We start from the raw sequence: 14,646 nt of genomic DNA, 5'->3' as shown, positions 1-14,646 counted from the left end.
GCCTGGGAGTGTTTCCTTTTTTTTTTCACGGAGAATCAACAAGTCTCCGACATGAAAAGGATACAGAAGGCTTTTCTCCAGCCGTCGGTGGCGTGCGAGCTCCGAACGAACGCAGTTAGCGGAGGCCGTCTCGTCAAGGCTAAAAGCTGGAATCCTGTTTGTTGTGACCGAGCTTTGTTGTTACTGTTACTGTACATGTGACCAGCTACATATTTTTATGCACAAGAAAATCCAGGCTGAAAAAAAAATAATAATTCTCGGGTGCAACATAAAATCCTTGACTCTTTATTTTTTTCACACATCACACACAGAAAGAGTTACAAGAAGCTGCATCAACATATGTGTCCTGTATTCCTTAAAGCTTTTCGATGGAAACAGCTGTCTTGAGCTGGTTTTTGGAAGTTGCAACAAAGTTTTGTTTCCTCAGCCAAACCTACAGATGTCAGTTTAGAGACGCGAGCTGGAAACTGGTTTGAAAAGATGGCCAAACATCAGGACGCTTGGAGTCCACATGACACTCTTCTCTTTATCTCCCCCCCCCCACCCCGTCCTCCGTCTCCTGGTACGGGGAGCGCTCCCTGGCAGCTTGGCAGAGGCCGCTCCCTCACGCGAAAAAGCAGCAGAGTGCAGGGGCCCGGGCCCCCAGACAGGAGCCCAAGCTGGTCTCAGCCTCCCAACATGTTGAGCTGGCCTGCCTTGGGCACAGCCAAATGGTTCCGCAGCTGCCCCTTTGTCCCCCTTCCTTAAGTAAACAAAGGACAGAAACAAATTAATGACCTACATTCACAGCAAACCTCGCACGGCCTCCTCGCAGGGAGAGAGAGAGAGAGCAGTTGTCTATAAGCAGATGTTCACTTACAACACTGCAGATTGCAATTAATGATCACCAAGCAGCGCACGACCAAAGAGATAGGGCTGCTGTGTTTTCTGCAGCAGTTCTCGCAATGTCTGCTGTCTGATTGGAAGGACGATTGAAAGCATCGCTGAGAGGACTTTTTTTTCTGAAAGACAATAATTCATTTTAATTTTAAAAGGAGACATCTAAATATATATGTATAACAGGGCTGTCAAAGTTAACTCAATAATAACACATTAACACAAATTCATTTTAACGCCACAAATTTTGTTAACTTGTGATTCTTAGGTTGTAGCTGCTCAGTTTTAAAGCTAGAGTGAAGATACTGGTATTATATGAAAGTAAAAAAACCTAAGGAATCCATTGGTATGGGAATAAGGTAAATAACGCTCAAAAATTACGCTACATTTTTAGGAAAAACTGGTATTGGCCATTTCCCTTGAACTCTGACCTCCAGATATGTGAATGTAAATGGGTTCTATGGCTACCCACGAGTCTCCCCTTTACAGACGTGCCCACTTTATGATAATCACATGCAGTTTGGGGCAAGTCATAGTCAAGTCAGCACACTGACACACTGACAGCTGTTGTTGCCTGTTGGGCTGCAGTTTGCCATGTTATGATTTGAGCATATTCTTTATGCTAAATGCAGTACCTGTGAGGGTTTCTGGACAATATTTGTCATTGTTTTGTGTTGTTAATTGATTTCCAATAATAAATATAAACATATATTTGCATAAAGCAGCATATTTGTCCACTCCCATGTTGATAAGAGTATTAAATACTTGACAAATCTCCCTTTAATGTACATTTTGAACAGATACAAAAAAGTACAATTAATTTGCGATTAATCGCATTAACTATGGGCAATTGTGCGATTAATTGTGATTAAATATTTTAATCGATTGGCATATATATATATATATATACACTGTATATATTACAAATAATTTCTCGCCTTCAAATGTGACATAAATGTCATCCAATTAAAGACACATAAGGTTACTCGTTACTGATTAAACTCTGCCTGAAATGGACACCAAAACTGAAACATTTAAAAGTTTCTTAAACCAATATTAAGCGTTCATCAGACAATGTCATAAAGATTAGGCGTGAGCTTATCGCGTGAGTGTGCGTCGGGGGGCTTACTGGAGAGACCATCTGGGGCCTAATGAACGCTGCTCCTTGGCCTCTGAGTGCAGGGGCTTTCAAAGCATCTGTACAAGCAGGTTTACTGAGCTGATATATATTAGCTAAAGCTGATTTCTTTACTGGAAAACTGTACTTGAGGAGCTTTAGGATGAGGCTGATGGTGTGTGTGTGTTGCAGGGGGTTGGATCTCAACAAGCTGCTGCACATTTCTTCTCAAATGCAGCCTACACCTCAACCGGCGGAGCAGATATATCAGGAGAAAGCACACAGTGAGTTCTCTCTCTCTCACACACACACACACACACACACAAACAGCGAGTGCTCAGGCCGTCATGCTCACACACATAAACGTGTACACGACTCCCACCCACATCGCAACAAGTCACTGAGGAACAGGATGTGAAAACCTCCTGCACTGGCCCCTCGGCAACCTGTAACTCTGCGCGTATGCGTGCGGGCATGTGAGCTACAAATACGACCAACATTTCGGAATTGTTTCGCGATACCAAAATGTGCTTAAAACGATGTTGAATTTGAATATTCAGTTATCTTAGTGATTTGAATGGCAGTAAAGGAACAGTGACGTGAAACTCAGCATCAACATGAGCAGAAACGGGAGTTATTGTTGGTCAAATTACCAGGGCTGTCAAAGTTAACGCGTTAACGCAAAAACGCCACTAATTTCTTTAACGCATTAATACAACATGCGATTTTTAGGTTGTTAACGGGCTCAGTTTTAAAGCTAAAGTGAAGATAGGCTGTCGCGAAGGAGGTTAAATAACGCTACGAACTTATGTTAAATTTAGGCGAGGAAAAACAATCATGGCCATTTTCAAAGGGGTCTCTTGACCTCTGACCTCAAGATATGTGAATGTAAATGGGTTCTATGGGTACCCACGAGTCTCCCCTTTACAGACATGCCCACTTTATGATAATCACATGCAGTTTGGGGCAAGTCATAGTCAAGTCAGCACACTGACACACTGACAGCTGTTGTTGCCTGTTGGGCTGCAGTTTGACATGTTATGATTTGAGCATATTGTTTTATGCTAAATGCAGTACCTGTGAGGGTTTCTGGACTATATTTGTCATTGTTTTGTGTTGTTGATTGATTTCCAATAATAAATATATACATACATTTGCATAAAGCAGCATATTTGTCCACTCCCATGTTGATAAGAGTATTAAATACTTGACAAATCTCCCTTTAAGGTACATTTTGAACAGATAAAAATATGCGATTAATTTACTATTAACTACTTTAATCGATGGACAGCCCTAAAAGTGACCCACTGTGATAAAAAGACGATCTGCGACTGCTTTCATTTTGTCCGAGAAAAAAGAAAAACAGAACTTCACATGAAAGTTGAATTTCAAGATTCTTATAATTTATTGCAGTTTGCACACAATTTAAAAATGTCAACAACAGCACACCAAAAAATTACAAAACTAAACACAATTAGAATTTACTCCCCTTGAGAAAAAAAAAATAAAAATCAACCCAACTATGATTGTCAAAGCTAAAAATGACTAAATCTGAAAAAGGAAAAGAAAAAGCAAAGAAAATGTTTAATCTCAAGAGGGAGCAAATATATCTGAATCAAAATCTGCTTGTTTTTTTTTTCCCAGACAGTGATTGTCCTTTTTCAAAAACAGACTCAGTCACTTCACGCCCCCCCCGCCCACCCGCCACCCACCCCCCCCCTCCCCCGTCTGCCTTTCCATAAACTGTCTATGACATTTGAACAATTTATTTTTATACCTTGCTTTAAAAAAAATCCCTCCCCCCCCTTTTGTTTTCAAGTAAGCACAGCAAAAGATGGAGATGTTTCGTCGGGGTGGTTACTTCACAGCGTCTTGAGCGGCTCCCACAACTCCACCCCACGCTCACACTTTCAAAATAAAATAAAATATAACAGCCCGGACTACAGCAGTTTAAGGCGGTCAAGTACAACCAGAGGAACAGAACAAAAAAAAACCAGCAGTAATGATGAAAACAACAGCAGGATGGAGTGAGCCCATATGCAGAGACGCTGCCAGTGAAGAAATAACGTTTCGAGGAGGAAAAAAAAAAAAATCAGACGATGCGGTGCAAACTGCCGCAATGTCACCCACACTGTCGCCTTGGCAAAGCCTGTAGGTGCCACCAGATGACAGGGCAACACATACAACCACCCCACCCACCACATGCACATCAATGGGGGCGTGCACACACACACACACATACACACACATCTGAGTGAGGGATGTGGAGCGTTCACTTTTTAGTATCTCTGTGTCAAATGTTTTTGGATTGTATAAACGCTTTGACCATTATTTTGAAATTCTAACAAAAAAAATATTTGAGATACAGACGTTTAAAAAAAAAATTATTAAACTGATGTAGCCCCCAACCCAAACATTCACATACAAAAAAAAATGAGTTTTCCAATCACATAATCAAAATATAATAAGACATCATTTTCTGATAAATTCCATGAATTTATACATGAGTTAATTTCCCAATGCTCTACAGTATCAGATACTTCCATAGCGTCAGAAATGTTTTTGTTTTTTTTAATAATAAAGGCATCTTTTCAGCAAAAAATGTCATGTCTTTTAGCTTAAAAAGGTGCATTCAGGCATGCCAATTGTCTCCCATCGATCTCAACGTAAGGATTATGTTTAAGAGGAAAACACGCACACATAACAGACGTCTTCACATTCGCGCCTCTGCGTCTAATCTGGGATATCGTACTGAATCAGCCTCCGCTCAGCTCGTGACAAACATATCTGACCCTTCAACTTTCAGCAGGACAGCTCAGTTTCAGCCTTTTTTCTCTCTCTCTCTCTCTCTCTCTCTCTCTCCCCGTTATTCTTCACATTTGAGCCACATAACTGCACTCGACAGACCTGAAGTAAGTGCCCAATGAGCAGAAATAATTAAGAAATGGTTTTACCACGTCTAGAGCTGGAGAGGACGGAGACATGAGAGGTGGAGAACAAACATACAGCAGTGGAGGAATTGAAACGCCTGAGGAGGAGCAGAAGGAGGAGGAGGAAGTGCTGGGTGGACGTAGATCTTCAGTAGGTTAAATTGACTGGTAATAATAACCAAGCCACACGCTCATAAACACACACACACACACACACACACACACACACACACACACACACACACACACACGCACACGCAGCAGAGAGATCAGTGCATATACACACAGGCTTAAAATGCTTCATCGTATCGCTTCAACATCCGACGGAAACACATTCGGTAACATTCTTCTAGGAGCCCAGCGACAGACCTACGACGAGTAGAAAATAAATCCAACTTTTCACTGTCAAAATGTTCAAACATCTCCCCTCCCTCCCCCCACACCCCGATGCAAAAACCACAACTTAAAGGTTTAAGACAAAATCAAATGTTCATGCATTTTTTCCCCCATAGTCGTGAGAATAATATTCAGTTTTTCAACAGACTGCACCCTGGAGTAGTATTCACAAAGAAAAGAAAAGGAAAGCCTGTTGTCAAATATTTGATCAATTACAATGTGTACAGTAATACAGCAAATTCACATTTTTTATTTTAAAATATACAGGTTTGGACGTCATGCAACAACAGCAGGTCCATTACAAAAAAAGTAACAAAATAATAATAATAATAATAATAATAATAATAATAATAATCATTAATTTAAAAACAAAAAAAAAATGCAACGGATTTAAGTTCTAAAACTATAGCAGAACAATATACAACAACCTTAAATTAAATACCTTTTCAACAAGAGATGTTTTTAAAGACTGCCAGCTAGATTTAAGAAAAAAATTCTATTCATAACAATAATAATTATTATAATAATTTGTTTCATTTTGAGAAAATACTTCAAATTGATTGGAAGTGAAAAAAGGAGGCTGTGCATTGCATGAGTGCCATCAGTTAGTCTGTCAGTCAGCTTTACCCTGAACACACAACGCCAAAGAGCTTAACAGGAGAAGCAGCGGGGAGCGCTTCGCCAACGACACCTCTATGCCAGTAGAAAATCAAATTAATACACACAAAACACACTCATACACACTCACGCACGTCAGGTGAAATTTTTTGCCAGAGTAGTGCAGTATCGCACACACGCACACACACACACTTCTTCAAACTGTGTGTGTATGTGTGTGTGTGGTGATCACAGTACCCGTTTAGTGTATTGTAATGCTTTTTTTTCACTTCAGTGTGTTCGACCTGAACTCCTGCAGTGGTGTTTGCTGTCTGTGGGACTGGGACCGATACGCTGGCCAGCGTCGGAGTGTTGTGTCTGAGATGAAGCACAAACGGGAGTGAAAACTCTTCGAGAAGGCGAGACATTCTCACTGGGACCCATGTCCTTAGACGCAATAAAAACCACCAAACGGAACCAAATAAAAATAAGAGTTCAGAATAAAATAGAATAAAACAAAATTACCCCAAACAGCAACAACAAAAAAAACTCAGTAGTAACATTTTCATGTGCTATTAAAGTGCAATTGAATGAGATTTTGCGACACACAAGAACACGACTCACTTGAACCCCAAATATCAAACTTTTTTCCACCTCCCTTTCGCCTCCCCATGCCTCTCTGCCCTTCTTCCGCTCTCCGCTCTCTTTCCCTTTATCAAACCCAGCAGTCTGTTTCTACTTCCACAGTTCCTGGGAGCTGTCCTCGATCGCCCAATCCCTGACATTGGGCAGCGCCAGCGGTTCGCTCTTAACTGACAGCGAGTTGACAAGTTCGCAATGGAACTTGCGGATGTGTCGGTAGAGGTCCCCGGACTGCGTGAAGCGCCGCTCGCACCACTTGCAAGCGTGCGGCTTCTCGCGCGTGTGCACCACTGCGTGGCGGCTGAGGTTGTGTGAGTATTGGAAGCTCTTGCCGCAGGTGGTGCAGGTGTAGGGTTTCTCACCGGAGTGTGTCCGCTCGTGGCGCTTCAGCGTGTACATGCAGGAGAAGGTCTTGCTGCAGATGGTGCAGGTGGGCACGTTGACGTCTCCGGCGGGCTTGGAGCGGATGCCCTCCTGCTCCCTGAAGTGGGAGCTGAGGTGGAGCTGGAGGATGTGCGGGGAGGGGAATACCTTGTTACACAGCGGGCACATGAAGATCTGGGTGTGTTGAGCTGACAGCATGTTGGAGACGTAGGGCAGCAGGGCGCTATCCATGCTGGCCACCTCGGCCTGGGCGCGCTCATTTTCACTCGCCAGTATGTCCTCGTCGTCTGCCGTGGCCGAGGGCTTCTCGTCCCGCTCCAGCTCCGAGGCCAGGGAGGCCTCTCGCAGAGCGGACAGGTGCGCTTCCAGGCCGAGCCTCCGCTGGGCCGACAGGGGCCCCCCGACCCCGTGGTGGCTCAGGCCCCCGTTGGTGCTGGCAATCGTCGCCTTGGTGATGCCGCTGTGCTCCATGTCGTAGTCCCCACCTCCCAGTTCCTCTTCCTCGTCTGAAGCCACGCCCCTCTCCACCTTTACCCTCACAGCCAACGGGCTTTGGAGGCTGTCTGGTGTAGCTGCCCCGCTGAAATAGGACTGGTGGTGGTTACTGTGGTTGCTACCGGCAATCGGCTTGACCGACAGGTCCAGGACGCAGTCGACCACATCATTGGAGACCCTCCTGCCCCTGTGCCCTCCACGAGAGCTCACGGAGCGGTGGGACCTTTGCGAGAGGGTTCCAGTGGAGCTGGTGGGGCTGCCGGCCGGAGAGAGCAGCTTCCCTCCCTCCGCCAGCCCTTCCCCACCCTGCATCTCTGCCTCGCCGTGCCCTGGGCTGGTCGTAGCCATGGCTGGCGTCCCTGGCCTGTCTGCAGACGGCAGCCTCAGCCACAGCGGTCCTGCCTCGGCCTTCCCCTCCTCCTCTTCATCACTGTGCAGCAAGTCGGCTGTCGCAGGCCGGCCCGTAGAACCGTCTGATAGACTGTCGGCCTTATCGGAACAGCTGGACCCACCGTCCTCTTCTCTGCGCGTGCTGTCCGCCTCCGCCGTGCCCTTCTGCTTCAAACGTTTCTTACACACCTTGACAATGTCATACATGTGCAAGTAGCTGGCCGCTGCCAGCACATCCTCTACAGGAAGGTCCTGGAGCTGCAGCTTGCCCTCATACATGAACTCCAGGAGCAGGGAAAAGGCCGGGGCTGTGACAATGTCGTTGTTGAGGTGCACCACGTCTCTCTTGTCCAGCTGGTCCTTGTAGAAGAGGTGAAAGTACATGCTGCAAGAGGCCAGCACGGCGCGGTGGGCCCGGAACTGGGCATCGCCCACCAGCACCGTGGAGTCACACAGGAAGCCCTGGTGCCGCTGCTCGCTCAGACACTGGAGTAAATGTCTGCTGTGGTCTGGGAACTCCATCTTGCCGTCCTCATAACCTGCACAGAGACACAGAGGCAAAGTTAGATACATCTGATTAAGATCTGTGAAATTTACACCTAATGTAGGTTTTTAAAGATTTTTTGCAAGTTTTCAATTGGGTTGTTGTTAAATAAAATATTTGCTTATTTTCAGGGTTCAATATTTGCTCAGTGAAGGTAAATACACGAAGAGAAAAAAGGAACAATGAAATGTAGAAAAGCAAAACCTACTAAAGAGAATTTAAATTAAAAAAACCCCGACAAAACAGAGATTTTAAAAAGAAGCAAGAAAACCAACTACATTTAATTTTTTAAATGAAATATGGGATAAGATAAAAATCAAGTTAAATGTAGAGATCATGACACTGTTCATATAATCACTTAGGTTTTTGTGTTAACATTTAATTAAAATTATCTTAAATGAGGCCAATTAAAAAAACAACAACAGAGATACGCAAGAAAGAGGAGACAAATGCCAGAAACACATATGGTATGTGATGCTGAAAACTAACTACAGAGGAGAGGACGAGCGAGCAAAAAGAAACGCATCAGGAGAAGATAGTCGAAACAGGAAGACAGAAGCAAAAAGAGAAACGCTTTCAAACACATTCAAAGTAAATTAAAATACGACAAAATTCGCAACGTAACGAGCAGCAAAGATACCACATATATTTTAAATATCTTTATATATTTGATGTATATTATGTTTGCACAGCCATGATTTTTTTTTTACTCACAATCACAACATCAACAGAAATATTTCTGCTCAAATTCAGAAATACCACGCAGGTAGCTGCAAAGTCATGCACACGCTTGTTCGTACAACGATGCCAAATATTGATGTTATTTCAATAATTATTTATCCGCAATAAATAAAAAGAAAAGGGAAAAAGAAGAAAAACTGATGCTAATTACAATTCAAAATTATAATTAATCACTAATTCTGTTTTTACCCCTAGACAGACTTAATGTGAGGATAACCAGCAGCGACAGATTCTTCTCCTCTGTCTCTCCGCTCTGTCTCTCCGCTCTCTCTCTCTCTCTGTATCTCTCTAACTCCTCTGCCTGCACTCCTGGATTGTCGCTGCTCCTACGCTGGTTATTTTTATTAACCCACTTTGGCCTGGCCTGGCACAGCCCTTTTAGGTAACCGGCTTTCAGCTGCTCCTCACGTACACACACACACACACACACACACACACACACACACACACACACACACACTTAGTACCAGCCTACCTACCAACCACCTCCACAGGCTAAGTCGAGCAGGAAAACTGGCCAATTGAAATAGCACCGATGAAAACAAAACAGCTTGTCCCTCGTTTAACTTGCGAGCGCCGGCTTTAGGTGTGTGAGATTAGACGAGGGGGGCAAAAAAGAGACGAGAAGAAGAAGATGAAGGCGAGAAAACTTGCTGCTCTTCAGGTGTCCTTAAAACAGTCGAATTTCTCTAGTTGATCAAATAAATGAACAACTAAATCTCGGACGACGGAATGACGGGACCGAAATCTGTAAAATCATTAAGTCCCACCTGTTAACGAAGTCGATTTGTTCTGCCTGAGAAAATACATCGGCCCCGCTCTGCGCTGTGTTAACCAAAGCAGTTAAATCACCTCATTTGAATGAAGCTAAACCAAGAATGTCACCGCGTGTGTGAGACTGTGTGTCGTGTGTATGTGTGTGTGTGCTCGCCCTCCGGCTTGTTCAGACTGCTTTTAATGAGGGGGCTTACGGGGACAAGGGTGTACCACCTCCCACCTCCAACCCCCCCACAACCCCCCTCCTCTGTCCAGCCAAACCCCTCTGCCACCTCCTCCTTCCACACCGCCCGTCACTCACACACTCCTTCCCATCTGAATCTTACAAGTAAAACCCTGCACATCCGCCCCATAGTAGAAACTGCCCTCTTCCTCAAACCCCCCCACCACCACCAACACCACCACCCAGAAGAGAAGATTTACAATACAATCACTGTAAGTGCCCTGCTCGTCACAGCATCAATCCTAATCCTTAAAGATGGCTAAAAATAAAGACGGCAGTGGCGGCGGTGGGGAGGGAGCCGTCAGCGGAGGCTCAGGAGGGCAGCAGCCCGTCACCCAGGCCCGCCTGGGCCCGGCCAGTTAGCTCAGGCAGGGGTCTGAGGGAGACACACACAGAGGGGCAGGGAGGGAGAGGGTGAGGGAGAGGCTGGGACGGCCGGGGAGGGAGGCTTACCCACATCTGATCCAGCTGACGGGGGCCATATGGCAGCTGCTAGCCAGATAAAGAGATTAAGACTAGGAGGGAGTGCGATTACAGCTGTCTAGCCAATTCAGGCAGCTCAAATCTGCAACTTCTAAATTAGTCTCCTCTACTCCAGCCGACAGGAGGGGAAGAAGACAGCACATGCTTTCAAGTAATTTTAAAGAGAGTTTAACTGAAACGGAAAAAAAACAAAAACGGATTCAATGATTAGGATTAAACAGCAGCTTCTTTTATTTTTTGCTTAACATTTTTTGTTCTTTTAACAACTCAAAATATTTTTTTCTTTGCTCAAATTTAACTTATTTTAAAAATGACTAAATTATTATTATTTTTTTTTAATTAAAACATCAAAAAAGCATTACTTTTAATTATGATTTCACTTCTTTACTATTATAATAAATTACCTGGAGGAAAAAAGAGCTTTGATTTAAAATAATGTTTTCTCAATTGCAACTTTGTTTCCAGTTAATGAGTGAACAAAATGCCTGACAACACAAATAGGAAACAAAATGCAAAAACAGTAGCTGAGTTTTAAATGCGGCTCTCTAGACTACCAACTAAAAAACACAGCGGAGAGTTCCCGGACTGCAATTACACCTCAGACAGGCAGCAGCAACACGAGTTTACTACTCACCAACAGCTTCACACACAGCGCTCACACTGGTTTGACACACCGGAGATCCCCACAACAAAACAAAATAACTCCTCCACTACCCCAGACTCTCCTCCTCTACTCACTCTGCCTCTCACACACACTCACACACACACACAAACACACACACAGGCACACACAAAACGATACCTGCAGCAGTATGCATCAACTTGATTAACTCCACTGTAGCAGAATAGCTGGGCTCTCTGGCTGGGAATGGCTGTGTATCTCTCTCTCTCTTTCTCTCTCTCTCTTTCTTTCTTTCTCTTCGTCGCTTGCTCTCTCTCTGAATCAATGAGTGGGTAGAAGAGGAGAGAAGAAGAAGAAGAAGAGGGAGGCAGGCAAAAAAAAAAACACGCTGTTCAAACTGCGAGGGACAGATGCAAAGTGGAGGAGATGTTGGAGGGGGAACGAGATACCACCTCCCTCCTCCTCCTCCTCCTCCTCCTCCTAACTGGCGCTGATCGGCAGCCACAAACACATACACAGCGTGCACACACACACACACACACAGCACTAACTCTCCCAGGCTGCCGCTGAGACTCACAATAAAGGACTGGGGAGGGGTGGAGGGATGGAGGAGGAGGAGGAGGAGGAGGAGGAGGAGGTGGGGTGGATGGCAGCCTGTCAGCTGCTCTGACATCATCCTCAGATGGAGATGCTACCTCCAGCTGTGCTCTTTCTACAGCCATATGCTGCCTCCTCTACACTCCTGCCACCAGACTCCTCTTTCATTCTACCAACACCAACACCACGCAACTTTGTCTCTCTTTCTCCCCCCTTTTTCTCTCTCTCTGGGAAAAAAAAACATGGGTTTACAAAATGCAGTGGGATGCTGATTTGTTTTTTTGGGAAACAGAAGAGTTTACATGAAACCACAACTGCCCAAAAAACTATCAAATCCACCAGGGAAATGGAAAGTTTACAGCATATACACACAGAGGTTCTGAGTACAAACTTTTTGAAATAATCTAATTCTTAAATACTCCTCTGTCTTTCTGCCCATGTCTCCTTCCAATAACCATAAACAAAGGCCAACACAGCACATTTGCAACTGACAGACGCACGCAGCTGATATTGTTTTCCACTTCTTTACGGTTCAGCGCCGCTGCCTTGTCTTGTATTCATTCATTCACTCATCCACTCATTCATTCACTCATCCATCCATCCATCCATCCATCTATCCCCCCCCCCCCTGCTCGGACCTTTCGGACAACCGACAGGAACCAAAATGAAATGAGGAAACAATGAGAACAAGTCCTAAAGAAAGAACATAATGAGTGCAAATCCGAAACAAAAGCTTATACGAGCCTTTAATAAGCCGGAGAGAAACCTATTACCACAGCAGCCTGATTTCGCTTTCGCTTTAGTGAAAGTGTGCACGTTAGGAGCGTGTGAATGTCCAGACATTTAATAGATGCGAGGATAATTTCTATTTCATTTTGTGCCCAACAAATAATCCAGTTTAAAAGACACACAGCCTATTATCACATTATTGTCTCCTACACAATTAAAAAAGAGACACATCTGTACGCACATAAATGTCGAGATAAATAATAAGCATATTACTGTTATTTGTTTTTTTTTATAATATAAGAGCGATGAGCAACTTGTGAAACATTTAGAAGTTAATTACAAACATTTCTGGATAATAAAAGTCAACTTTTCCTTCAAGTTTTCCAATAAAAGGACAGTTTATAACCAAGAAAGAAAAGACTTTAAATAGCTTTATCTTTGTAAACATGTGGTGGACTCTAACTTCTACCATCTTTAATGAGCTTAAATATAAAAAAATCATCTCAGCTTTCAAAGTGTGAGACATTAAATGAACTTTCATTAACTTCACCTCTGAGTGAGTCTCAGTTATCATCTTTAATTAAGGAAGAGTCGCTGCACAACAACTGGATCCTGTTGTTACTCTGACACATGTTACCATCGTGACAGCGCTGTAGTCGACACATGGACACGCACAAGTCAACAATATCATCTATACATTAGTTATAAATGACACTAATAAGCCCGTTAACTTGGTTTTAAAGCAGCCAGCACATTGCCACCGACTACACGGCCGGTTTGAGAGCTTTGTAAATTAGTAATTTGCATAAAAAGTCAGAGTAATGTGAGTCAGGCTGTGAGGATGTGGTCGGAAAAAACTTACAAAAACACATTTCTTTGCAGAAGACACAACAAACAGAGGGAGACAGACAGAGACAGACAGAGAGACACATTGACCCACGCAGCTAGCTGTGGAGCTATAGAGCCCGGTGGAGGCTAACTAAAGTAAAGCGAAGAGGCTCCGGTATACAGAGGTCTATTTACAGTAGTTGGTGAAGGCCCCGGTGCTATGACAACAGCTGCTGGAACAGAGCAGGCACAGCTAACATGGGAACTATTAGTGCGAGGAGGCAACACAGTAATGCTAAGGAAGGTTTAGCTACTTTTTCCTCTCCGTTAACCCTCCACCCAGCCTCTCTCTGGCTCTCTCTGAGCCTCCTCTAGTCCGACTCACAGCACTTACAGACAACACGGTCCAACGTCTTCCTCCGTCAGGTCCTCCTCTTCTTCCTTCAGGAGACACAAACTAGATCGACTTTGGACTAATTTCCATAAGAGGCTGCTGCCGAGGCGAGCCGAGCCGAGCTGAGCCGAGCAGGCGGAGGGACGGAGGACGGAGGAGGGAGTGACGGGGAGTCGAGCACTCTGCGGCGGACAGATGTTTCCGAGCTGTTGCTGCTCAACTCGGGGCTGGAACAAGGAGAGAGCGAGTTGACTGGCACGGCAAGGAAACCAATGGAGCCGGCGAGGAGCAAAGTGAAGGCAAATTGGAAGCAGACGAGAGGGAGGGCTGTGTCTTCTTCTTCTCTCGTCGGCGTAGGTTGACACCAGCAGGCAACAACAGCAGCAGCAGCACACACAGTGAGGAGGCAGAGGAGAAGAAGAAGAAGAAGCTGCTGGGCCAAACCAACTGGTTCTGCGAGTCAGTCAGTGAGGCGGACTACCGCTGGCGCAGCGGAGAGCGGAGAGAGAGTGGAGAGCTGCGCGGTGCGCTCTGGGTAGTGTAGTCATGCTGGAGCAGGGGGGGGGGGGTGGTGGTGGTGGTGGTGGTGGAGGAGGAGCTGATGTGAGCAGGTGCACCACCTTGACAAAAAAAACTGATGGTTATAATGCTCAACATTGCATTGTTGAACTACTAACAGCTTTTAGTTGTTCGACTATGTGCAAAGTATGAGGTGTTAATCTATAATTAATAATAATCTATATAATTCCAGATCTAAAAAAAATCATGGTTGATTTACTGTTTGCAGCTGTGGAAAGTAACTAAGTACATTTACTACTTAAGTACAATTTTGACATATACTTGTATTTTATGAGTTTTTCCATTTTCTGCTACTTTATACA

At 44.5% G+C, this 14,646-nt stretch overlaps 2 protein-coding genes across 14 annotated transcripts in view; one reads left to right on the top strand and one right to left on the bottom strand.

Moving 5' to 3' along the window:
• LOC141773667 (echinoderm microtubule-associated protein-like 6) overlaps window positions 1-14,646 on the top strand; it is a 512,018-nt gene that overhangs the window by 467,712 nt on the left and 29,660 nt on the right. The window lies entirely within an intron of this gene.
• Window positions 3,375-14,283, bottom strand: zbtb18 (zinc finger and BTB domain containing 18). 10 transcript variants are annotated; one of them, XM_074645535.1, is made up of 4 exons: window positions 13,766-14,241; window positions 11,398-11,533; window positions 9,588-9,692; window positions 3,375-8,366 (listed from the first exon to the last, which is right to left on the bottom strand). In XM_074645535.1, exons 2-4 carry the CDS (start codon window positions 11,411-11,413, stop codon window positions 6,652-6,654), a joined length of 1,836 nt encoding a protein of 611 aa, XP_074501636.1. In that variant the 5' UTR covers window positions 11,414-11,533; window positions 13,766-14,241; the 3' UTR covers window positions 3,375-6,651. The 10 variants fall into 10 exon arrangements, with proteins under 10 accessions (XP_074501636.1, XP_074501634.1, XP_074501639.1 ...); XM_074645533.1 differs by lacking the exon at window positions 13,766-14,241 and having other exon boundaries at window positions 11,398-11,774; XM_074645538.1 differs by lacking the exons at window positions 9,588-9,692; window positions 11,398-11,533 and having other exon boundaries at window positions 13,766-14,283.

The sequence above is a fragment of the Sebastes fasciatus genome, chromosome 9, assembly GCF_043250625.1.
Source record: "Sebastes fasciatus isolate fSebFas1 chromosome 9, fSebFas1.pri, whole genome shotgun sequence".
NCBI lineage: Eukaryota > Metazoa > Chordata > Actinopteri > Perciformes > Sebastidae > Sebastes > Sebastes fasciatus.
This window is presented reverse-complemented; position numbering and strand designations above follow the sequence as displayed.